Source organism: Dreissena polymorpha, chromosome 5 (genome assembly GCF_020536995.1).
Source record: "Dreissena polymorpha isolate Duluth1 chromosome 5, UMN_Dpol_1.0, whole genome shotgun sequence".
NCBI classification, from domain to species: Eukaryota; Metazoa; Mollusca; class Bivalvia; order Myida; family Dreissenidae; genus Dreissena; species Dreissena polymorpha.
Genome location: NC_068359.1, coordinates 83880640 through 83908431, shown reverse-complemented (window position 1 = coordinate 83908431; position 27792 = coordinate 83880640). Strand labels below are relative to the sequence as shown.

Below are 27792 nucleotides of genomic sequence, written 5' to 3'. Positions count from 1 at the left end.
TTGTCAGTTAATAATTACCGGGTTATTTTCTGACTTTCGTACGGTGTGTTTGGGTGTGGGTATACGACTATCGTCAGCACTGTTAACGATACATTTATTTTATAAAATCGCTTTTTGTCATTGAAAATAATCATCAATTAAAGTAAATAAGTACATTCAAGGCTGTAATTGATCTTAATGATGACTAGCTGTTTACTAAGTCGGAACCATGATAGTGGTCCTAAAACATTAAACTAATAAACTAGTATACATATTTACCTTAAGATATGGTAACTTTATTTTTAAATTCAGATGATTTGGAACATAGTTTTCTTACCTCTTTACAAATATATAAAATATGTTTACACAACGTTTGCATTTCAAATGTTATGTGCTGTTTGAATGTCTGTTATCAATTTAATAGTTTATCGGCTGTTTATCGGATTGAAAAAGATGATATTTAACTTGAATACAAATCAGTGTAATAAGTTCAGTTGATGAAGTTTTGTTCCTAATTTAACTTGCTTGTGAATAAACGCGTGTTTGCATAGCACCACATAATGACACACTTGCGAAACATTTACTAGGAGACCCTTTGTTAATTTATAACATTGTCGTTTTCGCATGCATTCGGTGGTCAATGTTCGCACAATATACAAACAATATCTAGTTGTCAGTATTTACCCATTAGCGTTCAGGTTACCCAAAATCATTGTGATCAATACTCTTTACATTCACGGTTTAAATGTTCCAATACATAAAGTTTGTCATTTACTTAACTGGCAGTTTTAAATCAAATATGTATATGCATTTCTGTTATCAACATACAATTTTGTAAGTTGAACATAGTTTACATAATTTTAGTTCAATACAATATCAACAATTGCATGTGTGGAGCCCCTCTTTCAAGGTAAGAAATGTAATACAAATTTCTTGCAAATAGTCCATACATCTATAAATATTTTATGAATTTATTTGCATCATGCACGGCAACATATTTGCTTTAACCTATTTTTTTATATGTAACACATTTAACATTAGTTATATTTTTAACTGCACGTGTTAAATTGGATCTCAGACTTGATGTATGAATACCCACTATAGTCTCCATCGGCTTTCGTGCAATATAATTCGTCTCTGTGACTTGCTTAATAGGTATTGACACTGCTTACCTGTATACAGCAGATTTTTCTTTAAGTAAACGTTTTTTGCGCATACGTCTTTTCTGAAAAGAGATACTATGCATTCATCAAACTTAAGTGAATACTTGATCGGATGGTTTTCGAAATATCTTTCACACGAAATTATTCTGAAAAAAAGTAGTTAATGTTAATGAATATATAAAGTAAAACAAAAAATACATAAATAGGAAGTACTACGTATTAATGCACAAAATGAGGAAGTACTACGTATTAATGTACAAAGTCGAAAAAACCTGGCTTTAATTTTGCAAGTACGAAGAATTAAGGATTGGCCGAACCAATGGTGAATAAGTTAAGTATAAAGCGCTTTCATTTTTTCGGAATTCTTCAATACCAAGTGGCGTGTTATTTCAACGCACCTTGTCTGGTGTAAGGCCAAGCGGCTATGTACACTGTGGATCATTCATAGTCATGATCAAATTTCGCATTATAATTCAATGTATTAATGCGACGTAATTCATTGGCATCACACACAAGTTGGTAGTAGTAGTAAATTTGCGATTGCAATTAAGTCTTTTCGAAATAACTGATTTTTACTGTGGAAGAAAAAGCTAAGAGCAATATATTACAGCTCTTAATTTTAGAAATAGCTCAGATATAACAGTTTTCGACGTTTTCACTCATTTTGAAGGTGTTTGTTTTGACTAGCGGCATACACGCTACATTCAAATGCAAATTATATTAACATTACACCGATGAGGTTATTTTGTTAACCTTGATTGTCTTCCTATATAATTATAGCATCCGATCAAAGAAGGGCAATAGCAGGGTTAAAGGCGTTTTTTGGGGTCTTTTCGGCGGCAGGTTGCGCGCCCATCTGTCTCTGTTAAGGCCTGATTTGAAACTTCTAAAGCCTGCTTAAACGTCCATTTTCCGTGATGAGTTGATGTTAAAGGTTAAAAGGTTAAAGGTGCGGTGTATAGTCTGCTTCGATATGCATCTTCAGCCGACTTCGACATTAACCCCCCTGATCACTGGGATTTAAGTCGTCAGTTTACATATGGCGCACAAGGCAGCCATGGCACTTTGACTTATTTCCCTCACAGGTACTCATTTATACACCTGGGTGGAGAGGAGCAAGCGTGGGATAATTTTTTTGCGCAGAACAATCCAGTGCCCTGAGCGGGATTCGAACCAGGGACCGTCCGATCCCTAGACCAGCATCATACCACTACACCACTAGACCACTGTCTCCACAGTTGATATTCCGAATTGTATTCGAGTTTGAGTGTTTTCTCGAGAATATGCACTTTGTGTTGGTTGTTGTACATATTAAAACTGCACGTAATAACAAGGCGTATCCGCTTCTCTTGCGGCTAGAATTTAATTGCGTGCATTGTTGCCATATGTGCTAAACCATTACAAAGATAGAATGTGCTTATAATAGGTTTTTAGTGTTTTCCTATTTTCTGTATTATGATATTATATCGGATAAACTTTTTTCCATTATTTCCCATGCGCATTAAATAAAACTTGTTTGCAACATGGTTATATTGTGTAGAGTTTCAACTTTTCATCATATTTCATCGTCTATACATATTATCATAATTGATAATTTGAGATCAACGAGCCATCTATTTAGAAAGTGCTTCATGTCCCAAAAATTGATTGCTTTTCCTTACAAACAATTCTTAATCATCAGTATGAAACTTAAAAGGGATATTTTAATTCATGTTACCATGTAACATGTATGTTTATGGTGACAATGTGGATAGTGTCTCCATTACAATATATATATATATATATATATATATATATATATATATATATATATATATATATATATATATATATATATATATATATATATATATATATATATATATAGTATGCTATGTAAGATTTGAAATACCTTTTGGGTAAAGTGCCACTGTGTGCATTGGTTGCCTTTGGACTTTGGTGACCTGAAGATTTTATTATTTATGTTTTATAATAACAATATAAAGCCAAATTTGATCAAATATCAGAGTGAATAATTGTCGTCTTTAATAGGAAAATTAAAAAAAAGTCAAAATAGATGTGATATGCAGATTAATACTGAAATCCGTTGCGTGATGATGAATGGGGGTAGGGACACACAAAGTGTTATTTCTGGAGATATAAATGGTAAAACGTCCTGAAATTCATTTATGATGTATAAAATATATTGTGTTAAATAAATATGTAGAATATATGCATTTTTATCCCACTACAAGTGACAAAAAACGTAATACAGAGGTTTCTTGTCACTGAACGATTTGTTGTCGTTTTTGCAATTGTATTCATATGAGTGCACAAAATTGTTGAGATCAACGACACAATTCGCTTTTAATGACACTTGTTCATGCTCTGTCAACAAGCACAATTTACTTGCGTATGTGTATTAAGCTTATTGACAAAATATATGTATATACCATCTACATTGTAGATGGGATATACATATATTTTGACAATAAGCTTAATAACAAAAACTATACATTTTAGATATCGGAACATATTATAAAAAAACAACCAACCAAGTAAAGGGCACAATTCGCTTTGAAATTCAATGACACTTTTTTCATGCATGTCTACTAGCACAATCTACTTGATTGTTTGAAGTAATCTTATTGTCACAATATACGTGTTTCCCAACTAAAAAAACTAAACATTGTGGATTTCGGGTCATATTATAGAAAACCCACAACCAAGTCTATGGGTAAGTGTAGCCAACCAAGTGTAAACAGTTAACTTGATGGTAACACGTTTTAAAATTGTGCAATACGTTCTTTTACACAATTTACAACGTGGGAATAATAACACATTTTAATTCTGGAAAAGTACCCATTATGCAACCACTGCCTTATAAAGAATATGACTTTTGATGCAATCAAGCGAAAAACAAATATGTTTATAACTTAAAATTATTTTATTGTTTTACAAATAAAAACTAATATGAAATGTTCAATATTATACTTTAAACTCGCGCAACATAATATTATTGATAGTCGTTGTAAAACAATATCTAAATTATATTTTATGTCCGTATGCCTTCGTACTTTCAGCATACACGCGTTAAATGCATATGACAAAATGAATACTCAAATGATGACGTATATTCAATACTAACGGTAATTATGTAATATACTTTTGGTAACATTGTCTACTTACTCAATCCCATAATTTTCTTGAAATACTTTGACAATTGTTCATAAAATGTGTTATTTTGATCATCTGCGTAAGGGTTGTTGTTTGATACAAAAATTATATTTGATGAAAGACAATAGATTTTACCTATAACTTGCGTTTTTATTGCGTTTTTTTTCAGCTTGGCATTTGTTATCTGCATCAAACCCATATGCATTTCGGGTTATTGTGTCAGTTACTGTATATTTATATTTCAATGAAATATACTTTTGATACTTTATAAATCGCTTAAACACATTAAATACGAGGTTAAAATATCTAAATTATTACTATGTAACATAAACATATGGAAGCGAATCCGCCGGTCCATTCATGTTGCCAAATGACAATTACATATTACTAAATGACAATTGCATATTTCTTAATGACATGACAATTGCAATTTGCTTTATCTTATTTGTGACAAAATAACTGCGTCTTCATTTCGTCTTTATGCTTGTTCCTATCAGTAAATCAAATATATTGCTTGCATACTTCGTTTTAATGTTAACTCGATGTATGTTAATAATTGTATTCTCGCGAGTAAATGACAAATGAATTATTTCTGTTAAAATGGTCATGTGGCTATCTTCTTGCTGCTGAACTATTATCATTTCAATACTTGGCAGCAGCTCACATGAAGTAAGCTGAATGCCGAATGCATTTATACGAATGCATTAGTGATACTGAATTCATACACGACGGAGAATAAGAGTTTTCTGTGCTTTTGGGTAATTTTCGTAAAAGGTTAATATTAAGAACCGCGTTGTATTATACATCTGCCAGATGAATCCATCTACCTCGTCGTTGCGAACGTATTTTCCACTGTTCGTATTCAGGTAAATGTTACTTGTTTATTGTACTGGTTTATTCGGTATATTGCATACGATTGTAATCCCCATTTCGAACGTTGAGTTGTCATTTGGATTATGATTAAGGTCTATTTGAATTTAATGGACGTTATCTTGTTTTCATTTACACGTTAAACGTACCACGGTCATAACGTTCCATAATAGTTTCATTGTGACGAAGGTGAGTTACGATGATCAAAACGTCTCACTGTTGGCTTGTTTAAATTTAACTATTTATTTCATGCTGTTTTCATCGCATATCTTCGTAACACTGTATCTAATAAAATCGTACATAGATTGGTAAAATAAATCGTATCTTATTCAAATTATTCATTTTAATTGTTTTTGACTAGTTTATCCCCAATAATGCATATAAATTCATATATAATTAAAATGTAAAGCAATGTGAGAAAATAAGTATGCATAGTTACCTCATAAACGAACAAAACAATTATGTTTTCTGGAATTTAGTGGTTTCTCTTGTTCATTTCAAATGTTTATATTTCTGATACTGTTTTATACTATTATCAATATATGTTAACCATCTTACACCTTTTCTGTATATGAGGTATATTCGTATATTGAATGCCTTGGATAGGTACCAGTTGACCAAAAAAACAGGTATTTGTTGACAAAAAATGGGTTTGAATTGACCACAGTACGGGTTGAAGTTACCTATAAACAGACACATTTTGATTAAAATTTTCCTTTTAAACACTTAAAAGGTAGATTGATCTTGTTTGTCTTTGCATCAAGAATGTGTTGCTCAGTGACCCAGTTAATGTTTACGGTTTGTAACTTAGGGGTCCTGGATTCGATCCTCACATGCGGCGCTGATTTGTTAATGGGAGTTTCCTCTGGCAAGACTACAGAGCCCTATCCTAGTACTGGTGAAACGCAGGAAGCATACATTATTGAATCTTTGCCTTAATATAAATTAAATACGCGGGCATTAACACCATACAAACAAACACTTCAAGATGATAGTAGATGATTTTCCATAAAGATGGTAATTAGATGATCAAAACAGATAAGATCAAATTATTGTGAAAAAATTATAGAAACTTAGATCAGCAAGTGTAATATCTGAGTACATAACAGTTATTAACTCTCGACTATATCAGTATACTACACAATAGTGACTTGTTTTTGTAAATAACAAATATTGTATATGAATACATTTGCAGATATGAGCCAACAGCAAAGAGCAGCTGCTCTTTTAAGGCTGGCAGCAGATGTGTTCAATGTCAACACAAGTGACAATAGTACACAATACCAGCACCTGCACCAGTAACCTCTGTCAGTAGTACTAGTGCTACAAAGGCGTTTTGTGCACCGGACAGTAAAAGTTAAAGAAGGAGGCATGGGCATGCAAACACAGGAACTGTGGCAGTGTCAGCACTAGACTATTATACCCAGGTGTAATTAGGTAGGCATCACTAAAGGGGCCTGTGCTAGATATTTCGGAACTACAGTCTATACCACACTTCATTTTTAATGTAAATATTTGTATTGTTTCATTATATTCATGCATATACAGTTTATTATACAGTTCAAATTTAAAGAAGTCATTTAGTATTGAATACTTCCTAATTATTGTTTACATTACCTTCCTGTACTTTCAATTTGTTCTCGAAACCTATAATTAATGATGAGGAAAAATGCTTTTAGCAGCTAACTCTAAAAAGGTTTATGGTTTGAGCTCCATAGATTAGAGTATTTCAAACACTTCTTAATAAAAAAATAATTCCCAAGTTTACCCATCCTTTTTCAAATTGGGTAAAATAATTGCTGCAATACTAAAAATCAGACACCACAACACGATACTTACAAGTACAAGTACTTGGTTATCAAGTTGATTCAGGTCCAAACTGCACAGTCTGTAACGGTTTCGGTGTTGGAATTAAAATGTTTTTTCTCCCTTAAATCCAAGGCCTATAACTATTATAAGGTGTCAGTTATACAATTGCATGTACTTAACGTCTCTTAATAAGTCCGTAGCTCTTGCGACAGTCAAGCTAAATATTAAATGATTTCAACCTTAACAAGACCAATGTGTTGCATTCACTTCCCTACTGTAAATGCAGGTACCTGATAACAACTTATGACCACCTGTTGAGGAGCTAGACAAGGCCCAGGAGGGACACCAGTACAGAGGTGAATCAGCTTAAATGGAGCTACACGCAGCTTAAGAAAACCCTTGAGGAACCAGTCTAAATGTTCTGTTATTGATAACAGAGTGTACTATGAGTTTTTTAGCTAAGGAATTTTCGCTACTTCGTATCAAATATCGAAAGTGGTATTTTATTTTAGATTTAGAAAAAATAAGGCCAATCTTAAGTAGAAATATTCTGCTAGTTAGAACATATTGAACTGTTTATAAAATCATGCAGCAATTTTTTGTTTGCCATTTGAGCATATGACATGTTTAAGCTCAACATAATAAAGAAATTGATTTATGTCACTTTATTTTACTTATCTTGCTGTGATTTTACAAGCATCTTGTTCACACACCTTGTCGATTGGTAAGCAGATACATGTATGTTATTGCTAGATTTCAATGATATAGTTTTTTTTAGTAAAAAATCGTGTCTTTCTATTTGGTTGTGCTGACATTTAGACATGAGTTATTTTTTGTTTACAGTGAACAGCCTAGGTTAAGTAGACCCGGTATCCAGTCAAATTGAGCTTCGTTCTGGCAAAAGTTGCTTTATGAATGTGCTTAAAGTGTCGTCCCAGATGAGCTTATGTGGTTGGCCTAGACTGGATTTTATTTTTGAAAATACTTCTTTAAACGAAAAATCTCATAAAACCAGAGAGTGTCTTCCCTGATTAGCCTGTGCGGACCGTACAAGTTAATCTGCGACAACACTTTGGGAACATGCATTAAACCCCGTTTTCCCACAGCAAGGGTCAATTTTATTTATTTCCTTTCATTATTCACTTGTCTTTTATTTTAAGACCATACTGATTCTAAATGCCTATTTGTTGTAAGCTGAATATTCAGTCATAACCAAAAAGTGTTATACGGTCTTTTTTTAAGACAGGACCCTGAATTCTAGCATTTAATGAATTTATGTGCTTTTCCACAATTTTTCTTTGTCTTTTATAAGTTAAAGGTGAACACTAGCAACAATATAGTTTTATACAAAAACTGTTTTTTCGATATATTACTTCTTTTACATTACAAAAGTTAACATATGTAAAAAAGTTTTGCAAAGACAATTTCTTTGTGGTTTGATTGTATTTATATTACACGAATTAAATAACCATGATGTAGTTTATGTAATTAACAAATATAACTCAGTTTATTTATTGTGCTTGCAGGCATGTACATACCTGTATAACCAGGCAGTAGTCCAATGTCACATGTATAATAGTATATGTAGGTTTTTAACTTATAATGGACCATACAGTGTATAGATTGTTTTGAAAACAATTTCATGATCATGGTAAAATTGCATATGTCTAGTCATAAACAGTATGTGTGGGTTACATTAGCAACAGCACCAGAGGGATAATTTTGTTTTCACATGATGTTTATGTAATATGTGTCTCGCCCTAATATTTATTTAACCAGTATGCCATGTAATACATATATTTTCTAATAAAATTGTAAAAAGGGTCATTAAGAGTTTAAAATATGTTGACACGCTATTTCATGATGGATGGTTTTATCTCCAGTCATTACACTAAAATACAAGACACACATGAACAACATAATTCCGCCTCGGTCTGGGAAAATGGGTGTTAATGCATGTGTCAAGTGTTAATCAGGGATGAACTTTCAGCTTTAATTGAACTTTTCGTTAAAAAAGTCTCTGTCGGAAAGAGTTTTCCCTGGTAAGCCTGTGCTGCCAGTACAGGCTGATCTGATACAACATGTTCACACATGCATTAAGTCCAATTTCCCCAGAGCGAGACTCAAATGTTAAAGCATTGCCCCTTAAATTAAGGAACACATCCAATGAAGAGCAGCAATAGTGGTTTGCAATTTATTGAAAATCTCATAATTGTTCAAATAAAAAAGATGTATTCGTTATTTACAACAAGATGCAATTATGTTTTCAAAACAACAACAATTGGCATTTCATGTAAAGGTTATACACACTGGATGATAAATTTACTATTTATTATAAACAATACCATAGTAAAAAAGGAACATACAGTTTTCACTATACCATTCATACAATTCATATTGAATCCAACAACAACTTACTACTATAAACAACATTCACATTTGCATTTTTTAATATGTACAAGTATTTCAAAATGCAATTTCAAAACACAACCTATAATTGAAACAACATGTTGACTTTTGAATTGTAGCGGGCACTGTCATGTAAAGTCTTAAAATGCACATTTTTCAGTCATCAAGATAGAACATGACGGTACCTCTTTGATTCCTTTAAAATATTTTCGGTACATATAAATAATCACCAACTGATACTGATGTAAAAACCGGTGACATGCAGCCTGATGTCTGGTTATCTGCTGAAACACCCTTTCTGTTGTGTGAAAATTACATAAAAATTTATTTTATCTTAAGACATTTCTGGCTGAACAAAAGCTCGTTATAACAAATACACATATTCCACAATGTAAATGTCAACAATGATAGTTTAAGTTATATCTAAGAAAATGTTGTGTTATTTTACAAAATCATTACCTCAAGCATAAAATAAGAATGTCATTTAACATTATGCATGTTCTGTATTAAATAAGAATGTCACTTAACAGCATGCATGTATTGGCGGATATTCCCTTCGATATAACATTAGATCAGTCGACCTTACGCGCGTTATCAATCAATATTTCAATTATTGATTCGCAAGCATTTTTTCTTTAAGATGTTTAGTGTTTTACCGTCCTAAGGTATACAAACTACTGATAGTTAACGAAACATGAATAAAGGGATGCTTAAACAAACATGTTCAAACTGAGTCTCGTGTGCTCTTGTACTCAATGGATTTACTGTTTTTGGTATCACATTAAATTTTTGAACGTTATTGAACTGTTTTCTGACAATGTTACTTATTGAATAACACTTCTGCCTTTTATCCCTTATATCTTTTATGGTTTGTCGTGTTTCAAGATAGTTCTTCTTAAGTGCGATATCGGTTTAACGTTAAAAAAACGAGTGCAAGACAGGCTAATCTTGATATCCTGCGGGATGGAATGTATTATATTTAAACGATTGAATGTCTGCACTGCAGGATCGATGGCTCGTGTAAAACTCAGTTCTTATAAAGTTTGGAAAGTCGAATGTAAAAGAAATAATGACTGATGTATAGACCAATACAATGAACAATATTTGTATGATATAATAAATAAAAACAGTGCAGAACATCAAAATGGTACTAGTTGATAAACATGTACAGCCTCTTAAAACGAACCTGGTGCTAAAATGTGCCAAACTATAAAGGAACACACACACAAAACAATAGATTTGGTATCATCTCAATCTTTTAACTCGAAATATACTATTATCACGCAGAACACTCTGTTCACAGCGTTGACAAACACACAATATTGCATTTATTTAAAAACGAAGCAAATAAATTTAACTTATTAAAGTGTGTGTATGCTTCGATTGTAAATTGAAGCACGACTGCCTGTGTTACCGTTTTACGTCCATCACGTTGTGTATAATGCAAATGTTACTTTAATAAATACGTTCTCTCAGTTATTTCCAAAGTAACTACATACTGTAAAACGAGTTGTTAAAAACATAATATTGTTTTCACTCTTTTGAATATGAATACAACTTAATTGATGTAAATCGGAATGTAAATTGTATAATATGTCAATTAAAACCAAACGTAAACTTTCCGTCGGTAACACTTATAATTTTAAATATGCAAATCGCGTTAAGATAAATTTATAAGACCTTAAGTAGGAAGAAAAAATATGTAATTACGTCTTTTGATGTGTACGCGTGTAAATTGTATCGTATGGACAACTCCTTGAATAAGTTACCTTCACTTTGGGTTCGTTTCACGTGTAATTTGCACGTTGACCAGGTACTCCGTTTTGTTAGCGAAACAAACGAAAATAATTAATACTCATTCTCATAAACTCCGTTATTATATCTATCGAGTTCTCACTGCCAATTTTTATTTCAGGACGAGCCTTATTTTAGCGAGAACAAGGCCGAAGAGGCCTGCATGCGGACGTACTTTGTTGATCGACTCAAAACCAACGTCATGGATCAAAACGACAAAAAAATGTCGGAACATTCAACGTTAGTGAATATATTACATATGTCTGTTTTTTTATATTTAAAAAGATGAGCTTGTGCAAGTTATTTGTTTTTCCTCCTCCTCCTCCTCCTCCTCCTAATCCTCCTCCTCCTCATCATCACATCCTACCCCTCCTCCACATCATCATCAAAATCATCATCATCGTCATCATTTTCTTCTTTTTTGTAGTCTTCTTCTTCTTCATCTTGATCATCATCATCATCTTCATCATGACTATCACTCCATCATATTAACATCAATATTATCATCATGTTTCGTCTTCTTTATTTTGTTTCGGTTTCTTGTTTCTTGTCGAACTTCCGACTTTTGGTTTTGATAAAATTTTAGTGAGGTCAATATACAACTTGATCCCCAATATATTGCTGCAATATGTATGTTTACTGATCCTGGTAGGGTAGCACATACTTTAAAACACCTCAGCAGTTTACCGTAATCGGAAATCCGACTTTTTTTTAAGATGGCCGATCATAACTTCGTAACTATCCTCTCACATTTGATTTTTTGGTGTCAATACGCAGGTTTATGAAACCAAATAACTCTTTAATCACCAGACACGGCCCTCAAAAACAGACACCACCACAATAAGAAGGATCACACGTCCATAACGTTTGACTCAAAGGTGATGATTTTAATATAAAACGCCATAGTTTGGGAGACAATGAATATTTTGATAAAATTGTTGATATCATTAAGCAGTTGATTCATCATACAATCCAATTTATGACATTCAGCTGTGCACTATCGTCTTGTATGCAATCAGTACCCTCGCCGTTAACGTTGTGGGGCTATGGGCGGGGTCACTCCACTGTTGCTTCAACAATATTAACGTCTGCATTCCCTGGTGATACTAGAAAATTACATCCCATTTAAGTCAGAGCTTTGCTGATCAGAGCAATCATGCCTGCTTTTTTACACGAGAAAAGAAAGTCCTTATTTTGGCATGATTATTCTGCTATTTGTTGAAACTTATATTCGGGTTCACATTTGTTCCTCGTCTCTGGTGTGTGATATATTCGATAGAAGAACCGTCTTCGTAACCATCGAAGACCACTGTTGCTTGTCCGTGAAATCTGCATAAGTCTCGGCTATTGCCTATTTTGTGTCGTCCTTTATCCATGGTAAACGATGGATCAAAGAGCCACCATCAAGCCCGTAAAATATGTTCCAGGATCACAGTTCACCACAGCCTCACTTGATACGTTTTCAGCTTGATCTCTTATTGACTGAATATTCTGAGGCCGGTCTGCTTTACGAAGTACATGCATGTTCTTGGCTTCAAAGAGTTCAGGAGTATAGGGACTCAGTTCAATGGTAAGATCTCCAGATTTTGTCACTACCAGGAAACGCTCAAAACAGAATGGCAGTATCAATAGCACGGACTTTAGCAATCTTACCAGCGGAGATATTCCCAAGATTTGTGTATCTGTCTTTCCTCTTAGGTTTATAAATCAATGGTCGACTTTCCTTTGATATTCCTTATGATCTTGTTCCTAACCTCCAGAAGCATGAACATTCACATCTCATCCACCACCATCCAATTTACAATGTTTTTCAAAGAGGATCAGCTGCGTAGGGTTTGCAGGTTATTGTCTTTGTCTGCATTTTCTCGAGATCAGAAGCATCTCTTTTGATGCGCACCTCAGTTGAGTATTTTTGTTGTGGACTCGTAGTGTATGCTTGTTATGTGAAATTCTACATCGCACTGTTGTACTCGGATGTTACAGGATGCAGATAGGGTCGAACGGTTTTGCATTACCTTTTCATATCCACTGCCGCGACTGAAACAATCTGTGGTCTTAAGAGACCTCATCAATGTTTGCCCAATGGCAAGATCAATGCTTAACCGAGCCCAGCACTGATTGCTCCTAAGAATAATGTGAAAATCATAAAAGAACTTTCGGTAAACTTATTGGTGCATTTCATCAAGACTGCTTCTTTACTGTGGCCGTCTCGACTTTGATCTAAATGTCAGAACACGAAGCATCTGCGTCGTCTCACCCATGAGAATGCAAGAGCACAACTCCTCTTCCTGATCTAGCAGTATGTGAATATCGGTATCTTTCTGATATGAACTGGCTTTGTAGGCACTTGTCAACATGAAAATGGCCCCCGCAAAGCCGTTTGAACGGCTATCACGGTCATTAAATGCACAATTTAATTTTGTTTCCTCATATGTTTCTCAAGTATGTTTTAGACAGGTTCCTTCAATGATGAATCCTATGGCTCCCAGTTAGTTGATGAGTGTATGAAAACACCCTAACATCAGATCAATACTTTTAAGGCAAATACTTGGTGGCACATCAATGTTGATTTCGGTAGCGTTCCAATAGAAGGAACTGTTAAAAGTTAAAATGGTGGGAAGGCTGTGCTTCATGGCGAGGTTACCAACAGAGTCTAATTTCGACATAATGCACGACTTGTCCACGGAGTATACATGATTATATGCATGAATTTGACTGACGACTGCTCATGGTGCTGGCTTTCTTTATGTGAAATATGCATCATTCCTTGCCAATTCGGTGTTGCCTGCCTGATGCTGAAGGATACTTCTCATAAAATATCGACCCTCTTGTCAATATCCAGAAATCAAGTCAAGTCCTCGAAAACTACCTTCGTACAAGCATGCCTTGCCAACCGGTACTCCTAGATAGGAATTGTGTCTTATTTCTAGTGTTTAGCTCTGTGGCCTGTTTTTGTGGAATCAGAAAATGCGTCCGTGATGCGGGGGTAATAGATGTATTAACACCCATCCCATGAAAAGTACATTTGTCGTCAATAGTGATAGTATTTTGATCAACACTGCCGGCGGAAGGGAGAACATACATCTCAACAAATCTATATCACTTATCAGGATATCAGGTTCCACAATATCAGCTGCATTAGACAATTACCTTCTCATGATTTAAATGATTGATTTGTACAGCACGTCTCACTTTTAGTGGTTCAATAACAGCTTGTGGACGAATTGTTTCAATAATAGCATGACCAACTGCAGCAACCTTGCGTCTGGTGTCATTTACATAGAATAACCATATGACATCTAAACGGTAATCATAGACCTCTATAACAAATTGGTCAGTACGTACTCAGCCAAAATGCCCTGTGTATAATTAAACCTTGCAACCACAGATCATGCAGTCTTTATGACTTTCAAAACCACCACTTGATTGCCTTTTTTATCTTTTGTACAGATCTACAACTTTGCTTTGCAGCAAAACTGTTTTATCATTTGTGTACTGCTGACATTTTATGTACTTTAGTGCCAGCCTCAGTTACAAGATCACACTTCCGCTTCACAATAGCTTCATTTATTCCCTTCAATCCATTCCACTGAATAACACTCCTGTTTTTCTTGGAAATCTGAATCTCCCCCTTGCATATTGGACACAACTATTGTTTGGATGTGTTTGCACATATTATTTAATCATTTATAACAAAAAGATACATACTAACATGTTTAATGATATGATTTGAAATGATGCAATGCTTCAGAAAGGGCCTAATATAATTAAATTGTTATTTTTACGAAACCCTAAAAAACACACCCGCATGAGGCAGTGTTTAGCACAAGCATATCTGATATGTTTGTATAATAGTGTTTTTATCCCCCACCACGATAATGGGGGACATATTGTTTTTGCCCTGGCTGTCGGTTTGTTGGTGTGTTTCTTTGTTTGTTTGTTTGTTTTGCAAACTTAAAGATTTGCCATAACTTTTGCAATATTAAAGATAGCAACTTCATATTTGGCATGCATGTGTATCTCAAGGAGCTGCATATTTTGATTGGAAAAAGGTTAAGGTCAAGGACATCCTTTAAGGTCAAAGGTCAAATATAAGTGTCAAAATCGCTCATTTAATGTACATTTTTGCAATATTGAAGATAGCAACTTTATATTTGGCATGCATGTTTATGTCATGGAGCTGAACATTTTGAGTGGTGAAAGGTCAAGGTCATTCTTCAAGGTCAAATGCCAAATATTTGGGGACATAGTGTTTCACAAACACATCGCTTGTTTAATTTTTTAATGACGTTTGAGCTTCAATAACGGAATACAAGGTTGTACTAGGGATATTATTTAAAACTAATCATGAAAAACCTATTTATTATAAAAGTGCGAAAAAAGAAAACCGTGTTTGAGGCAATAGTTATGCACTTGCGGTCATTGTATTAGCTGTCTTATTGATGCCATTTAGGATTTTTATGATACGTAACATAATAAGATAATTTGTATTATATTAATGTGTTCTTTGCCCCAAAAAGCCTAAGTATATACACCAAAATAATGAAATTTGAGTGTGCACTCAAATCATTAATAGGTTTTGGCGGTCATCATGGACGATTTTGGTAAACTTTTGATGTATTATATAAGACATTCTACCATACCAGGATAATAAAAAATACCTTTTGTAGCATTGTGTGGCGTGTTGAGTTGTATTAATTTATCTATTGACCCGACTATAGATTAATAAGACGCTTTAATGTGTCTAACATTACACACTCTGACCTTATTTGGTTTCAGGAGACGAGCGGGACTGTAAAAAGGTCAAAGGTCCTTTTTATTATAGTGTCACCCCTATTGTAAGGGCAAGCCAATTTGGCTTATGAGACACTTTTTGCGTGTATACCATGTACCTTCCAACTCCTATCACCATGTCAGGCGTCAGGCGGATAGTGTATTATGATACAATCGCAAACGTTTAACTCCTTCAGATTTTTTTGCAGTTGGTATTAGTGTTTGTTTCTTTTCATTTTGCCATATACACTTTAAATTAAGAGTATCTGGTTTGTTGCTAGCCTGCAATAAAGTTGAAATGTATAATCATGCCGTGCTATTTAATTTGTCGACCCGGTGCTGCGCACTGAAACAAAATCGGTGTCAAGTTGATTTTGTCCGAAGGTATAATGGGGTAAAACAGCTTCATTTAATGATCTGAAGAAAACGTTCAAATAAAGCTACATATTCAATGTTGACTGTATAATTTGCTGTTAATCGAAACTATTACTGTGTGACTGAGAGATGACAAGTTTAGCATTTTCTTTTGTATCGATGAATAATATCTTGCAAAAAATAATAAGAAGAAGATGAACAATAATCGAAGGCGTAAATGGTTAGTCCAGGGTAAACGAACTCAGTTGTATTTGATAAATAATGATAAAACCAAGAAGTAAACTAATGAAAATGAGGTTACTTAAAATGATGTTTTTTGTTATTGATGTTGATGAGGGTGAAATAAAAAATGATGATGAGAAGGAGAATGGTGGTGGAAATACATGTTAATTCTGAGAATGAATATGCGGCTGGTGGCATTTGGTTAGGGACCAAATATATATACCATAATGAAACATTACGCTTACCCATTTAAATAACATAAACATGCAAAAATGGTATCAATTGAAATATGTATTACTTGGTATTTGGTGTGACACATTATTTAAAATTGTTTAGTGAAAACGAGATGATTTGGCCTAATATATCATTAAGATTGAAAATTGACTGGTTTTATAGTATATTCACTTTTAAAATATTAACGTTGTCGTACATGTTTACACAGGTTCGGCAAGAAACCGCCTCCGAGCGGTTACCGAGTGCGACGCGATATACGGGTTCTCAACGTGACGGAGCGACATAAGCTGTTCGATGCTTTCGACGCTCTTTACAAGGTAAAATCGAAGTAAAAAATTTGACGAAATGGACGTTTTGATAATTGTTCCTTTATACATTAAGCATGATATATAGAGGGAAAACACGACAACAACTTAAATTAGGCTAGCACCCAGTTAAACATACGTGTTAAGTGTTTGTGTAATCGATGTTTCCACCTTTTCGTGTACTTCTTTATGGCTTTTAAAGCCGCCCGAGTTGATGTTTCTTACAACCATTCGGTTATTTCAACTGACCAGAATTGATCAGTATTCGTTAGATACATTCTAAAGCTTAACTCTTCCATACAGACTTTCGAAAAAATTGTGCCAAAATGCCAAAAGAATCATAAATACGAAACCTTATCATGTACATAACAGAATCCTCAAGACTATTATTAATCTGTGACGTATGTTGGGTCACGTGAGCGCCAATTTTACGCGATTTCCACTTCTGCGCATTTCAAAACAAAAAAGAACTCCTTAATAACAGTCAAGCAATTTAAAAACGATTTATGTCTTCGGATAGCCCTAGCAAAGTGATTATAAAACATGTTTTGTCTTAATGGATAAACGAAGATCATTGTGTATTAAATATCATGTTCGTAAAAATTCAGAATTCAAGCTGATTGTATAAAAACGATTTCTCAGATCAGAGCGAATTTAATAGGGCCGATTTGTGGATTGAAAACAAAAGGAGTTTGTATCAAGCTTGATGCAAGTTTATTAAAATTTGTCGAGTAATATGCATAGATATTTACAAACAATTACGCTGCTATGTCCTGTCTGTTTGCTTGTCCCATCGTTAACGGGTAATGCCATGATTATTCATAATTCATGCAAATAGCGTTGTAAACAATGATTCAATGGTCACGTGGTTTTACATGTGACGCGCGCGTGTTTTAATTTAGATTATTTCTGTGCATGAACATAAATTGAAAAGCCCTATCTTGTACTGAATAGGGCATTTCTTGACCGATTTTGACCAATTTGTTTTCACATCTGACATAGATACAAACACTCATAATCACTTTTTTGCGACACACAACAAAATGGGAACATATACCATATAAAACATGTGTTCAGTCATTTAAATGCGTGGTTTTTAATTTAAAAGCGGACTTATTACATTTGCATCTAATTGAAGATATCTATGTGCTTGTTATCACATATAATTGTTGACTGACTTGTGAAATAAGTAATATTTTATTTAATCGCGTATTCAGAATGGCGTAATGGCAAGTTTCGGTCGACTCCATGGCACCGACGTACACCGGAAGCACCACGGGGCCGCCTTCCTCCCTTGGCACCGTGTGTTTATAGCGGCGTGAGTATGGCCGGTGTTGTTGTTTGGACCGTAATCGACATTTTAAGCAAGGAATTCGCTATAATGTTTGACATTGTTAATTTGTAACGAAATGGGGGGAAAACTAAACTAGTATACACTATTGATTCATATGAAAATGTATGTATTGCTAGATGATATTGAGAGCATATGTAAAACGATATCATCAACCCTCATTCTAAAGTAAGCAAAACTTAATGTATATGTCTGTATTATTTTATTGTTGCATTTCAATATCAGTATTGACGATACTCTTACTAAGTTTTAATAATGTAAAGAAACGCTGAGAGGCTGATATCATAAACATTTCTATAGAATCTTATTGTTTATTTAGCATTTTTTATTTTCGGTTTTTATTAGTAAATGTAAAAGGAAAACAATAAAGGTCAAAATGAAACTTTTGGATCACAGCAAAAACGGAGGTAGTTTGTTACTAACAGTGGCAACACTTGTTAATCAATGGCAGTCACCGCAGAGAGGAATTAAGAAACGTCTTAAACGTGCGCTGTTATCTATTACTATTTTACTTGATGTAGGGACATACGCATCGCGAACTTGTTGATGAAGAAAATAGGATTGTTTACATACTCGATAATGCCAAGGTTTTTCTTAATTAACATCGTGAAATATAGCTCTAAATGGTTTTATGTTATTATAATGCACTTGATTCCTTCTGATTTTTAAATGAGAATTTTGGGCAATTTGACACATACCCTTACTTATTACAATGCAAAAAATATATTCGTAGTGCCTACCTGTACCGAACAAGTTTTATATTTCAAGTAATACAAATATGTTTGTCGGTAATCGGTAAAAGCTAACATAATATTCCTCTTCCGGTCTAATTCAGATTTGAGGAGAAGCTCAGAGAGGTCGACCCCGATGTTTCGCTTCCCTACTGGGACTATTCGATGGACTACTACATTCCACTACCGTCTGAGTCAATCGTCTGGAGCAAGTGCTTCTTCGGCAACGGTAACGGCATCGTCTTCGATGGTCCCTTCCATTCCATGTACGGCGGCTATAACACACCGGTGAGCCGTGATATCGCAGCTTCAGAGTGTCCCCATAAACTGATCAGTAAGGAGGACATTGACAAACTCATGACGTTTTGCAATTTTGCGGTAGGTTTGATTCAATCAGAAAAACGAATTTTAACCGTTTGATGAAATATATGGTATACATAGCAATACAAACATGTAAATTTAATAAGAAAACAAATTTGAATAATAACAGCTATTTTATTCTCGTCTTCTTCCGTTCATTAATACTGGAAACGCCCCGATCTGCTACCTCATCAACCTGACGTTGGTTATTGCTAATTTGCGTCTAGTTTTGTAATTTGTTGACAATTTTCGTCTGATTTAGGATATAACGATAGGAAAGAATATGTACCAACAAAATGCGTCGAGCAACCTTGAAAAACTACACGATGAGGTACACGACTGGGTGGGCGGTGATATGGGCTATCTGGGATCGGCGGCGTACGACCCTATATTCTACATGCACCACGCCTTCATCGACTACATCTGGGAGCAGTTCAGGCGCCGACAGTCCTCCAATGAGTGAGTATTTGTATACGATAAAATATATACACAATTAGAATTGATTGCCATTATGTTAACTGTATTATATTAATTGATGTTTTCTTTAAAACTAGGCTAAATTACACCACTCTATAAATATAGAAAACTTGACACAACAACGTATTTGCATGATGATAGAAATATAAAAATATAGGTCTTTGGTGAATTTCTGAAACCGCGCTTCCTATAATTAATAATTTACAATTTCCGACTTGCATGTAAGATGTTGTTGTGTTCTTAACTCGCTTTGGAAGACATTTGATGAACGTTTTACATTTTCGTAAGCTGGATAGTTTAACAAATTAAAGTAGTGCATTTCTTGAACGACTTAGTTTGCATTAAACATAAACAGATGACTATAGTGTAAAAGTTCAACGCTTAAATCATTGTTTACTCATCGGGGTAACATTTGAAAATGCTTAAAACTTGTTTAAACAGTAAGCTTCTTAATTTATCATGGATTGACAGCTAGCATTTATGAGGTGGTGGATTAGAAAGTTTGTCGGATAAACCAATATCGAACATACACGTGTAAGGGCTAGTAGTAATAACTGCTGTTGCGATATATATACTGAAACAACGCCCATTTATCTCAGATATGTTAATACACGTATTTCCGCTGCAAAGGTGCCAGATGGACGTCGAGGAAGACTACCGGGAACTGGGCGACTACTCGGTCGACCCCAATGGACAACAAGGCCCAAATGACACAATGCAAGGATTTGAGCATCTTAAAAACAGCGACGGGCTCTGGAAAAACTGGACCACCGGAGTGTACAGCTACGAAGAGGCACCGGAGTGTCCAAACTGCGGTAATTCGGAGTACCTCTACTGCAACAAGAGTATCAATCCGAACCGACCGAATGGCGTCTGCGTGCCAAAAACGCGTGACTCATGCGCCAACTCGACGATTTGGGCATATGATAGGGACGCACCGTATGTTAAGCCGCCAAATCACGGCGCAAAATTGGTGATGGGCCCTACACATTTTGGGCTTCACGGGTACGGTCGAACGAGGTTCATGTCGCAGCAAGAGGGGCTCGTACTTCTTAAACAAGAGATTGCACTCGGTAAGTTTGGCAATTTTCACTGATATATCCTTAACATTTTTCAAGGAGTGTCTAGTCTCTACACTGGAGTAAATAATAGTTTTAAATTGCTCATAATAATACAATACTTGATCAATATCCTCAATGCGTTCTGAGTCTTAAATCGATTCCTAACCATCCCATTATATGAATCAACTGTGTTTTTAAAAAAACACACGAATCGCACACTTAGTTCATTCGTGCTTATGATGAAATTGACAGAATAATCCAAAATTACTTCGATATTGTTAAAATCTGTATTGTTTTTTTTTAATGGAAACACGCACTTAACCACTTTTTATGAGTTGGTGTCACAAACAGAAATTCCAATCATTTCATGTGCTTACTAAGCTGAAAAAATATTTTCAAACTTAAATACCCAATAGCTCTTAGATATGCTGCTTTGATATAAATTTCGCTTAACAATATTTATAGTCCCCAACATTTGATATATATTATTATTATATTATTATTTACGAGTTAAGGTTTCCCGGAGACCCCTCGCAATGTTCATATCTACAACGTCACAGATCAAAGCGTCACGGTCCAATGGACGTCAGGTTTCGACATGGGCTCTCAGCAACACTTCATTGTCATGAGACTTTACAATGACAGTACATATTATTCGGTAATCATTCAAAAGAAAAACAAAGCTAATCGGAATGTACGAAAATGTTGCTATAAGGGGAATGTATTGATGTGAACAAACAAAGAACGGTTTGCTTTGTTTTGAAATAGTTTCTATCTAAACGTATTATTTCACGTATTATGCTGGAGGGTAGTATGCAGACGGCATTTGAATGTATAATAATAATAAAACTCCGATAAATAGTATCATCTGAAAAATGCTCGTCCGATGGTATTTTCTTCATTGTAGAGGGTCGATGATTTAAATGATTATAATAATGAAACTCGGGTTGTCAACTTGAAACGGTCAACGCGAAGCAGTGGGGTTTAAACCTGTTGATGCTATTAATTACAAATCCGAAATATTCATCGGAAAATAACTTTGCGTCGGTAAAAATGTAATAGATCACTTATGTATTATAAAAGCTTTAGAATGACGTTTCAAATGATATCGCGAACATATCAACGGAAGCAAAAGCTTATACATTAATTTAAAAAGTTTACTAATTTTGAATCACCCTGATAGTCCTTGCAATAAATACATTTGTTTATGCATTTTTTAGCTTGCCAGCAATATATTCGACAACTCGTCATCGCATGGAGTCAACCAGACTTGGATCCACGTGGTTAACGGACTCAAAGAGAACACGTTCTATAACATATCTGTAGTCGCGGAAAATGAACGAGGATTCATGGGATTTTCTCAGCCGACAATAACGTTTACAACACACGGTGAGTAATTGAGCTCTTCTTGTAATGATATATGCAGTATGATCTTAATGCCTGATTTAAGACGTCATATAAACTCAGTCGTCGCGTAAAACGAACAAGTATGGATGTCAGGTGTATCAATCGCATAATCATGTTTACATCACCATGTGTGTACTTGAGTACTTGCCTGAATCTCGCATGTATTTTTAAACTTATTTCAATCTGAAAGATGCATTGAACGTGTATTAACATAGAGCCTCTGGAGGTCGTAATTTTCAAAGAGAATGTAGTTTAGATATGTTGTTTTGTGTGTATGAACGTTAAGAAAGGCAGTCAATTTTGAATTTCGTCCAGCTTAAAACGCGGTTCAATTTTAGCTAAGAAATGTGAACATGTCATATTTCAATATAGAATGAAACATTAGGCATTTATTACTTTAGCTTAGCCGTTAAAAAACACAACATTACTATCCAACTCATTCATTAACATAAAGCCATACGAAGAATGACATTATACAACACTTTAACTGGCCTTTCTGATTTGGCAGGAAATATTAGCAGTATTTCTTTGCACATGATGTACACATTTCTGATGTATTCTTGCTGAGAATACAATGTTCAAATACAAATATTTCAGCTTCTCCCAAGAACGTTGACCCTTTGCATCCCTGTTCACCGGTAGTTGTTGTAGTGGAGTCGGCCATCATAGGCCTTGGTATTTGTGCGGCCTTGGTGTTCCTCCTTGTCAAATGGCGACGAATGCGTTGGTGTTGCTTATCAAGTGGCGACGACGAACGCGTGCCTCTTGTAAGTTATCAAACCATTATGAAAACTTTGCTGATTTTGTTATACTGTTTTCAACGCACGTTTTGAAATTCAAACTTAATTAATTATTATACCCTGTATTTGTGTGATTCAAGGCTTATAGACTTATAAGCTATTGATGGTCTGGGTAATTTGTGTTAATTAAAAAAAAGCAAAATTGACATGACACTATAACTGCTATTTAGAATAAAGAGCTAAAATGACGTCGTTTATGTCTTAGAGAAAGCACTGTTTTAGTTGTCATTTGTATATATTCGGTCTAAGGAAGCAAAATTTATCAAATACCACATGTTTACCCAGAGACTAGATTAACATCGATAAACAATTTGTTGTACTTGTTCAGTGTTTTTAGTAAATCGATATCCATCCATTTGCTATTGTTACCGTGCAATATCGCCTAAATAATGAACAGGTATCGACTTGTCAATCAACTGATTTCTGTTGGATTTATATAAGCCAATTTACGACTAATATCGTGTACATAATGCGATATGTTCACACGGTATCAGTGGCACGCAAAGAAAGAATATAAGTATTACGGCAAATCTGGGCTTTCGTTTAACAAATTCTTGAATTCTTGAAAGGCTCTCACATTTAAGTCATATCTTGGTCAACTGCATGTTCAGTTTAAAGGCCCCATAAAGGTGACGATCCGTAATTATTTACCGATTTTTACCAAGTTTTTCATATTTTATTTATAAAGGTTATCAAATATATATATATATATATATATATATATATATATATATATATATATATATATATATATATATTAATACGTTATTGGACTTTACCATACCAAAATCAGCAATACAATTGTTTTGAGCTCAAAATACAGTGTCCTTCAAGTCAACTATGTTTACAAACAGTCAGTTTATTTGCATCGCTGTTTACTCGGGAAAAGGAAAAGGAAAGTGACTTATGTCATTTGTCATCAAAAATGTATTGTTGATTTTCAACGTTTTCCGGCTTCACTCACAAAGTAGGTCTCTTCTAAATGGTTATAACGTTTGTAGTGATCTAATAAGTTACTTTCTGCAGTTAAAAGTTGTTCAAAATAGAATTAAAATTGAATTTTCTTTCGGCTATTTTCAGCATACGTCACGGCTTTGAGGCTACACATCACGTTAGTTGCAAAGTTGTAAACATTTCTTCCAATTATAAAACGGTTATATCTTCCATAATTCTTGACAACGTTGCACCTTAGCTGTGTTGTTAGCATATTTTATGTAAGAGTAACTGAAATCCGGTAAAAATTAGACCAGTTTATATGCATTATAATTGGTTTTGTCACCTTTATAGGGCCTTTAAAGTATTATTGTGCGGGGTATACGTGTATATCAAACATACGATGAAGGCCTTATAATATCACTCAAGAGCAAAACAGGGTGTTAAGAATTTACTTATTCTGCACGGACGATATATTATGTAACAAAATGTACGTCAACGACACCTTTAAAATATAATAGTTATATGTATTCAATTGTTCCAAAACATGTCGAAACGATGATTTTATTAATAGAACAATTAGCTGTTGTAAAAACAATCTTTATTGCAGACGTGAAAGCATGAGAAGACCAACACTTACCGATGATAATGCAGCTGAGCAACTTAATTTTTCGAATAAAATGTTGTTTGTATGAGTAATGCACACACATTTTGTATTTATATTTTAAATAAATAACATTCGACTTGTAGACGTTTTTGTATTGTTTAAATACGACGTGTTTGATAACACAACAAGTTCAATATGATTACATAATAATAAAAGAGTGTTTTTATAGTCCTTTTCGGGAAGGCTTTAATTTATCGGTAAAAGTTATCGCCCTTGAATACTCTCTAACGAGGAGTTAACCCTAGACCGTGACTGGTGAGAAAATAACATATGGCGGGCAACGATAAAACGACACGATTTCCTAAGCCAACGGAAAAAAGAAACATTACTGTTGTATATGTAGCAATTACCGAGGGAAAATAGTGTCATGTATGGATGCATAATTACTCTTCATAGATTTCCATCGGACGAAACATTGCAAAAAGGCTTGGATTAAACGTTTAAAAATGTCAGCCCACAATTTTCATTAAACGAGAAGAATGATCGTCTTTGTTCGGCCCATTTTCTTGATGGCTTTAACAACAAAAACAACCCCGCGCTTAGTGTATTCACTATTCAAATCCGAGAAAAACGTTTCAAAACAATAAAGGCTTGTGATAAACTATGTTAACAATCGTAAACGAGTAATAAAGTTCAGCGATTCACTTATGTGGCGATAGGCCGCGCGTGGTTAACCTACATAAATCTCAAAGTACAAATGATAAATGCATCTGAATACATGTTTCTGTTTGAAAGACATTGATTTCAAAAACTGGCCTTTCCATTTTTTTAGAAATTAATATAAACATGATATCTTGAACCAGTGATATTTAAATAAATAAAAGAAATACAATGAAAATAATGGTGGTATTCTCTCGATTGCTGTACTGTCAATAACGTTGTCTGGTGAGTCGTCGTGGCTGCTGTCCTCTCGCATGTCGAATAACGTCTGCATCCAACTTTGCTGCATCACTTAATGGCTGTTATAAAAAAAACATAAAATTTATAAATATTATTTTGACACTTGTACGAGAGAAAAAAAAAATAAACATAATCTTTTTAAACCTATCAAATTATGAGCGATTTCTGTAAATATTATATGAAATATCGATATTAAAAATCAAATATGTACAATAAATAAAATGTTCGTACCTGTCCAGAGTGACGGGTTTGCGTGGCCAAACAGCTTGCTGTAACCGTTGTTCCAGCCTTCACAAACGTTGTTGGTTCTCTCCCGACCGGCCATTGCACTGTCGTACACATTCCACATTGCAGGCTGGAATATCGGTGCTGTCCGCCGGAACTTCATTCGATTGTCACACATCACCTTCTGAAAATAAAAGTAAATGCTTATTAAACATGTATAATCATGTGTGTTTAGACCGCCTATTTTAACAAATCAAAGTTTAATATAAAAATAGTGTTTATTAGAATATAATGATTTGTATTTGTTTAAACGTTTTCCCCTATGGAATTTATTATTGAAAATAAAACAATATTAAACAAGAGTGCCAAACTGTCACAAGATACGCCCGTTTGAAGGTTTTGAACAACTTGATAACTTTACCATGACCCATATTTGAACTTGACCTACAAATCATCTAGACACAACTTCTGACCAAATTTGATGAAGATCAGATAAAAATTACTTCAATTAGAGAGCGGACACCATGCTAAATGCTTGAAATACACTAAGTGACCTCGTGATCTAGTTTTTGACCCGGCATGACCAATATTTGAACTTGACCGAGCTTTTGTCGAGACACAACTTCTGACTAAATTTGGTGAAGATCGGATGAACACTACTTCAATAAGAGAGCGGACACCATGCTAAATGCTTGAAATGCACTAAGTGACCCTGTGACCTAGTTTTTGACCCTGCATGACCAATATTCGAACTTAACCTAGATATTGTCTAGATACAACTTTTGACCAAGTATGGTGATTATCGGATGAAAACTACTTCTATTACAGAGCGGACACCATGCTAAATGCTTGAAATGCACTAAGTGACCCCGTGACCTAGTTTTTGACCCGGCATTATCCATATTCGAACTCGACTTAGATATTGTCCAGATACAACTTCTGACCAAGTTTGGTAAAGATTGTATAATAAATACTTCAATTTGAGAGCGGCAACCATGCTAAATGCTTGAAATGCACTAAGTGACCCTGTGACCTAGTTTTTGACCCGGCATAACCCATATTCGAACTTGACCTAGATATTGTCTAGATAAAACTTCTGACCAAGATTGGTGAAGATCGGATGAAAACTATTCGAATTAGAGAGCGGAAACTGCTGTGGACGCGCGCGACCGCCCGTCCACCCGCCCGCCAGCCCACCCACCCTCCCGCCCACCCACCCTCCCGCCCCACCCACCCTCCCGCTCGCCCACCCACCGTCCCGCCCGCCCACCAACCCTCCCGCCTGTCCACCAACCCTCCCGCCCGCCCGCCCGCCCGCCCACCCACCCGCCCGCCGCCAAGGTGAAACTATAATACGTCACGTTTTGTTAAAACGGGCGTATAAAAATGGTCAAACCTGTACGTTCCATTTACTTAAGTCGAGTCGAAGTACTCGACCAAGCCCTCGATATGGTCTGCGATGGACTCCTGCAGCGACCGCATCCCCTTCTTGAAGTCAGTCACTGGCAGGGATGCCAGTCCGTCAAGCCTGCAACAGAAGTGCTGTGGAATATGTAAATAACCCCTTTAAGTCGGTAAATTTCGACATCGTCAGAGGAAATTACGGACGTCGCTAGGCTACTTCCGTGATATTCAATGTCGATGCCATGCGCTGAAAACATCAAGTGACCTCCCTTATACCTCTGATCAAGTCGGCAATGAAATTTATGGATATTTACCGATATTCATTAATGCCTATCAACCTAAGTCCTTTTAAGTTTTAAATCCTTCAAAAACCAGAATTATACATTA

The 27792-nt window shown here is 35.0% G+C and overlaps 1 protein-coding gene across 1 annotated transcript in view; it reads left to right on the top strand.

Annotated features, from left to right (window-relative positions):
* LOC127882198 (uncharacterized) overlaps positions 1 to 24955 on the top strand; it is a 28248-nt gene extending 3293 nt beyond the window's left edge. Inside the window, exons 3-12 of the mRNA XM_052430713.1 lie at positions 11302 to 11420; positions 16993 to 17101; positions 18307 to 18407; positions 19276 to 19549; positions 19794 to 19990; positions 20639 to 21081; positions 21585 to 21727; positions 22290 to 22458; positions 23074 to 23243; positions 24820 to 24955. Coding sequence (XP_052286673.1) covers positions 11302 to 11420; positions 16993 to 17101; positions 18307 to 18407; positions 19276 to 19549; positions 19794 to 19990; positions 20639 to 21081; positions 21585 to 21727; positions 22290 to 22458; positions 23074 to 23243; positions 24820 to 24825 — 1731 coding nt within the window. The 3' untranslated portion in view covers positions 24826 to 24955. The remainder of the gene's footprint in view (positions 1 to 11301; positions 11421 to 16992; positions 17102 to 18306; positions 18408 to 19275; positions 19550 to 19793; positions 19991 to 20638; positions 21082 to 21584; positions 21728 to 22289; positions 22459 to 23073; positions 23244 to 24819) is intronic.
* Positions 24956 to 27792: the final 2837 nt, after the last annotated feature.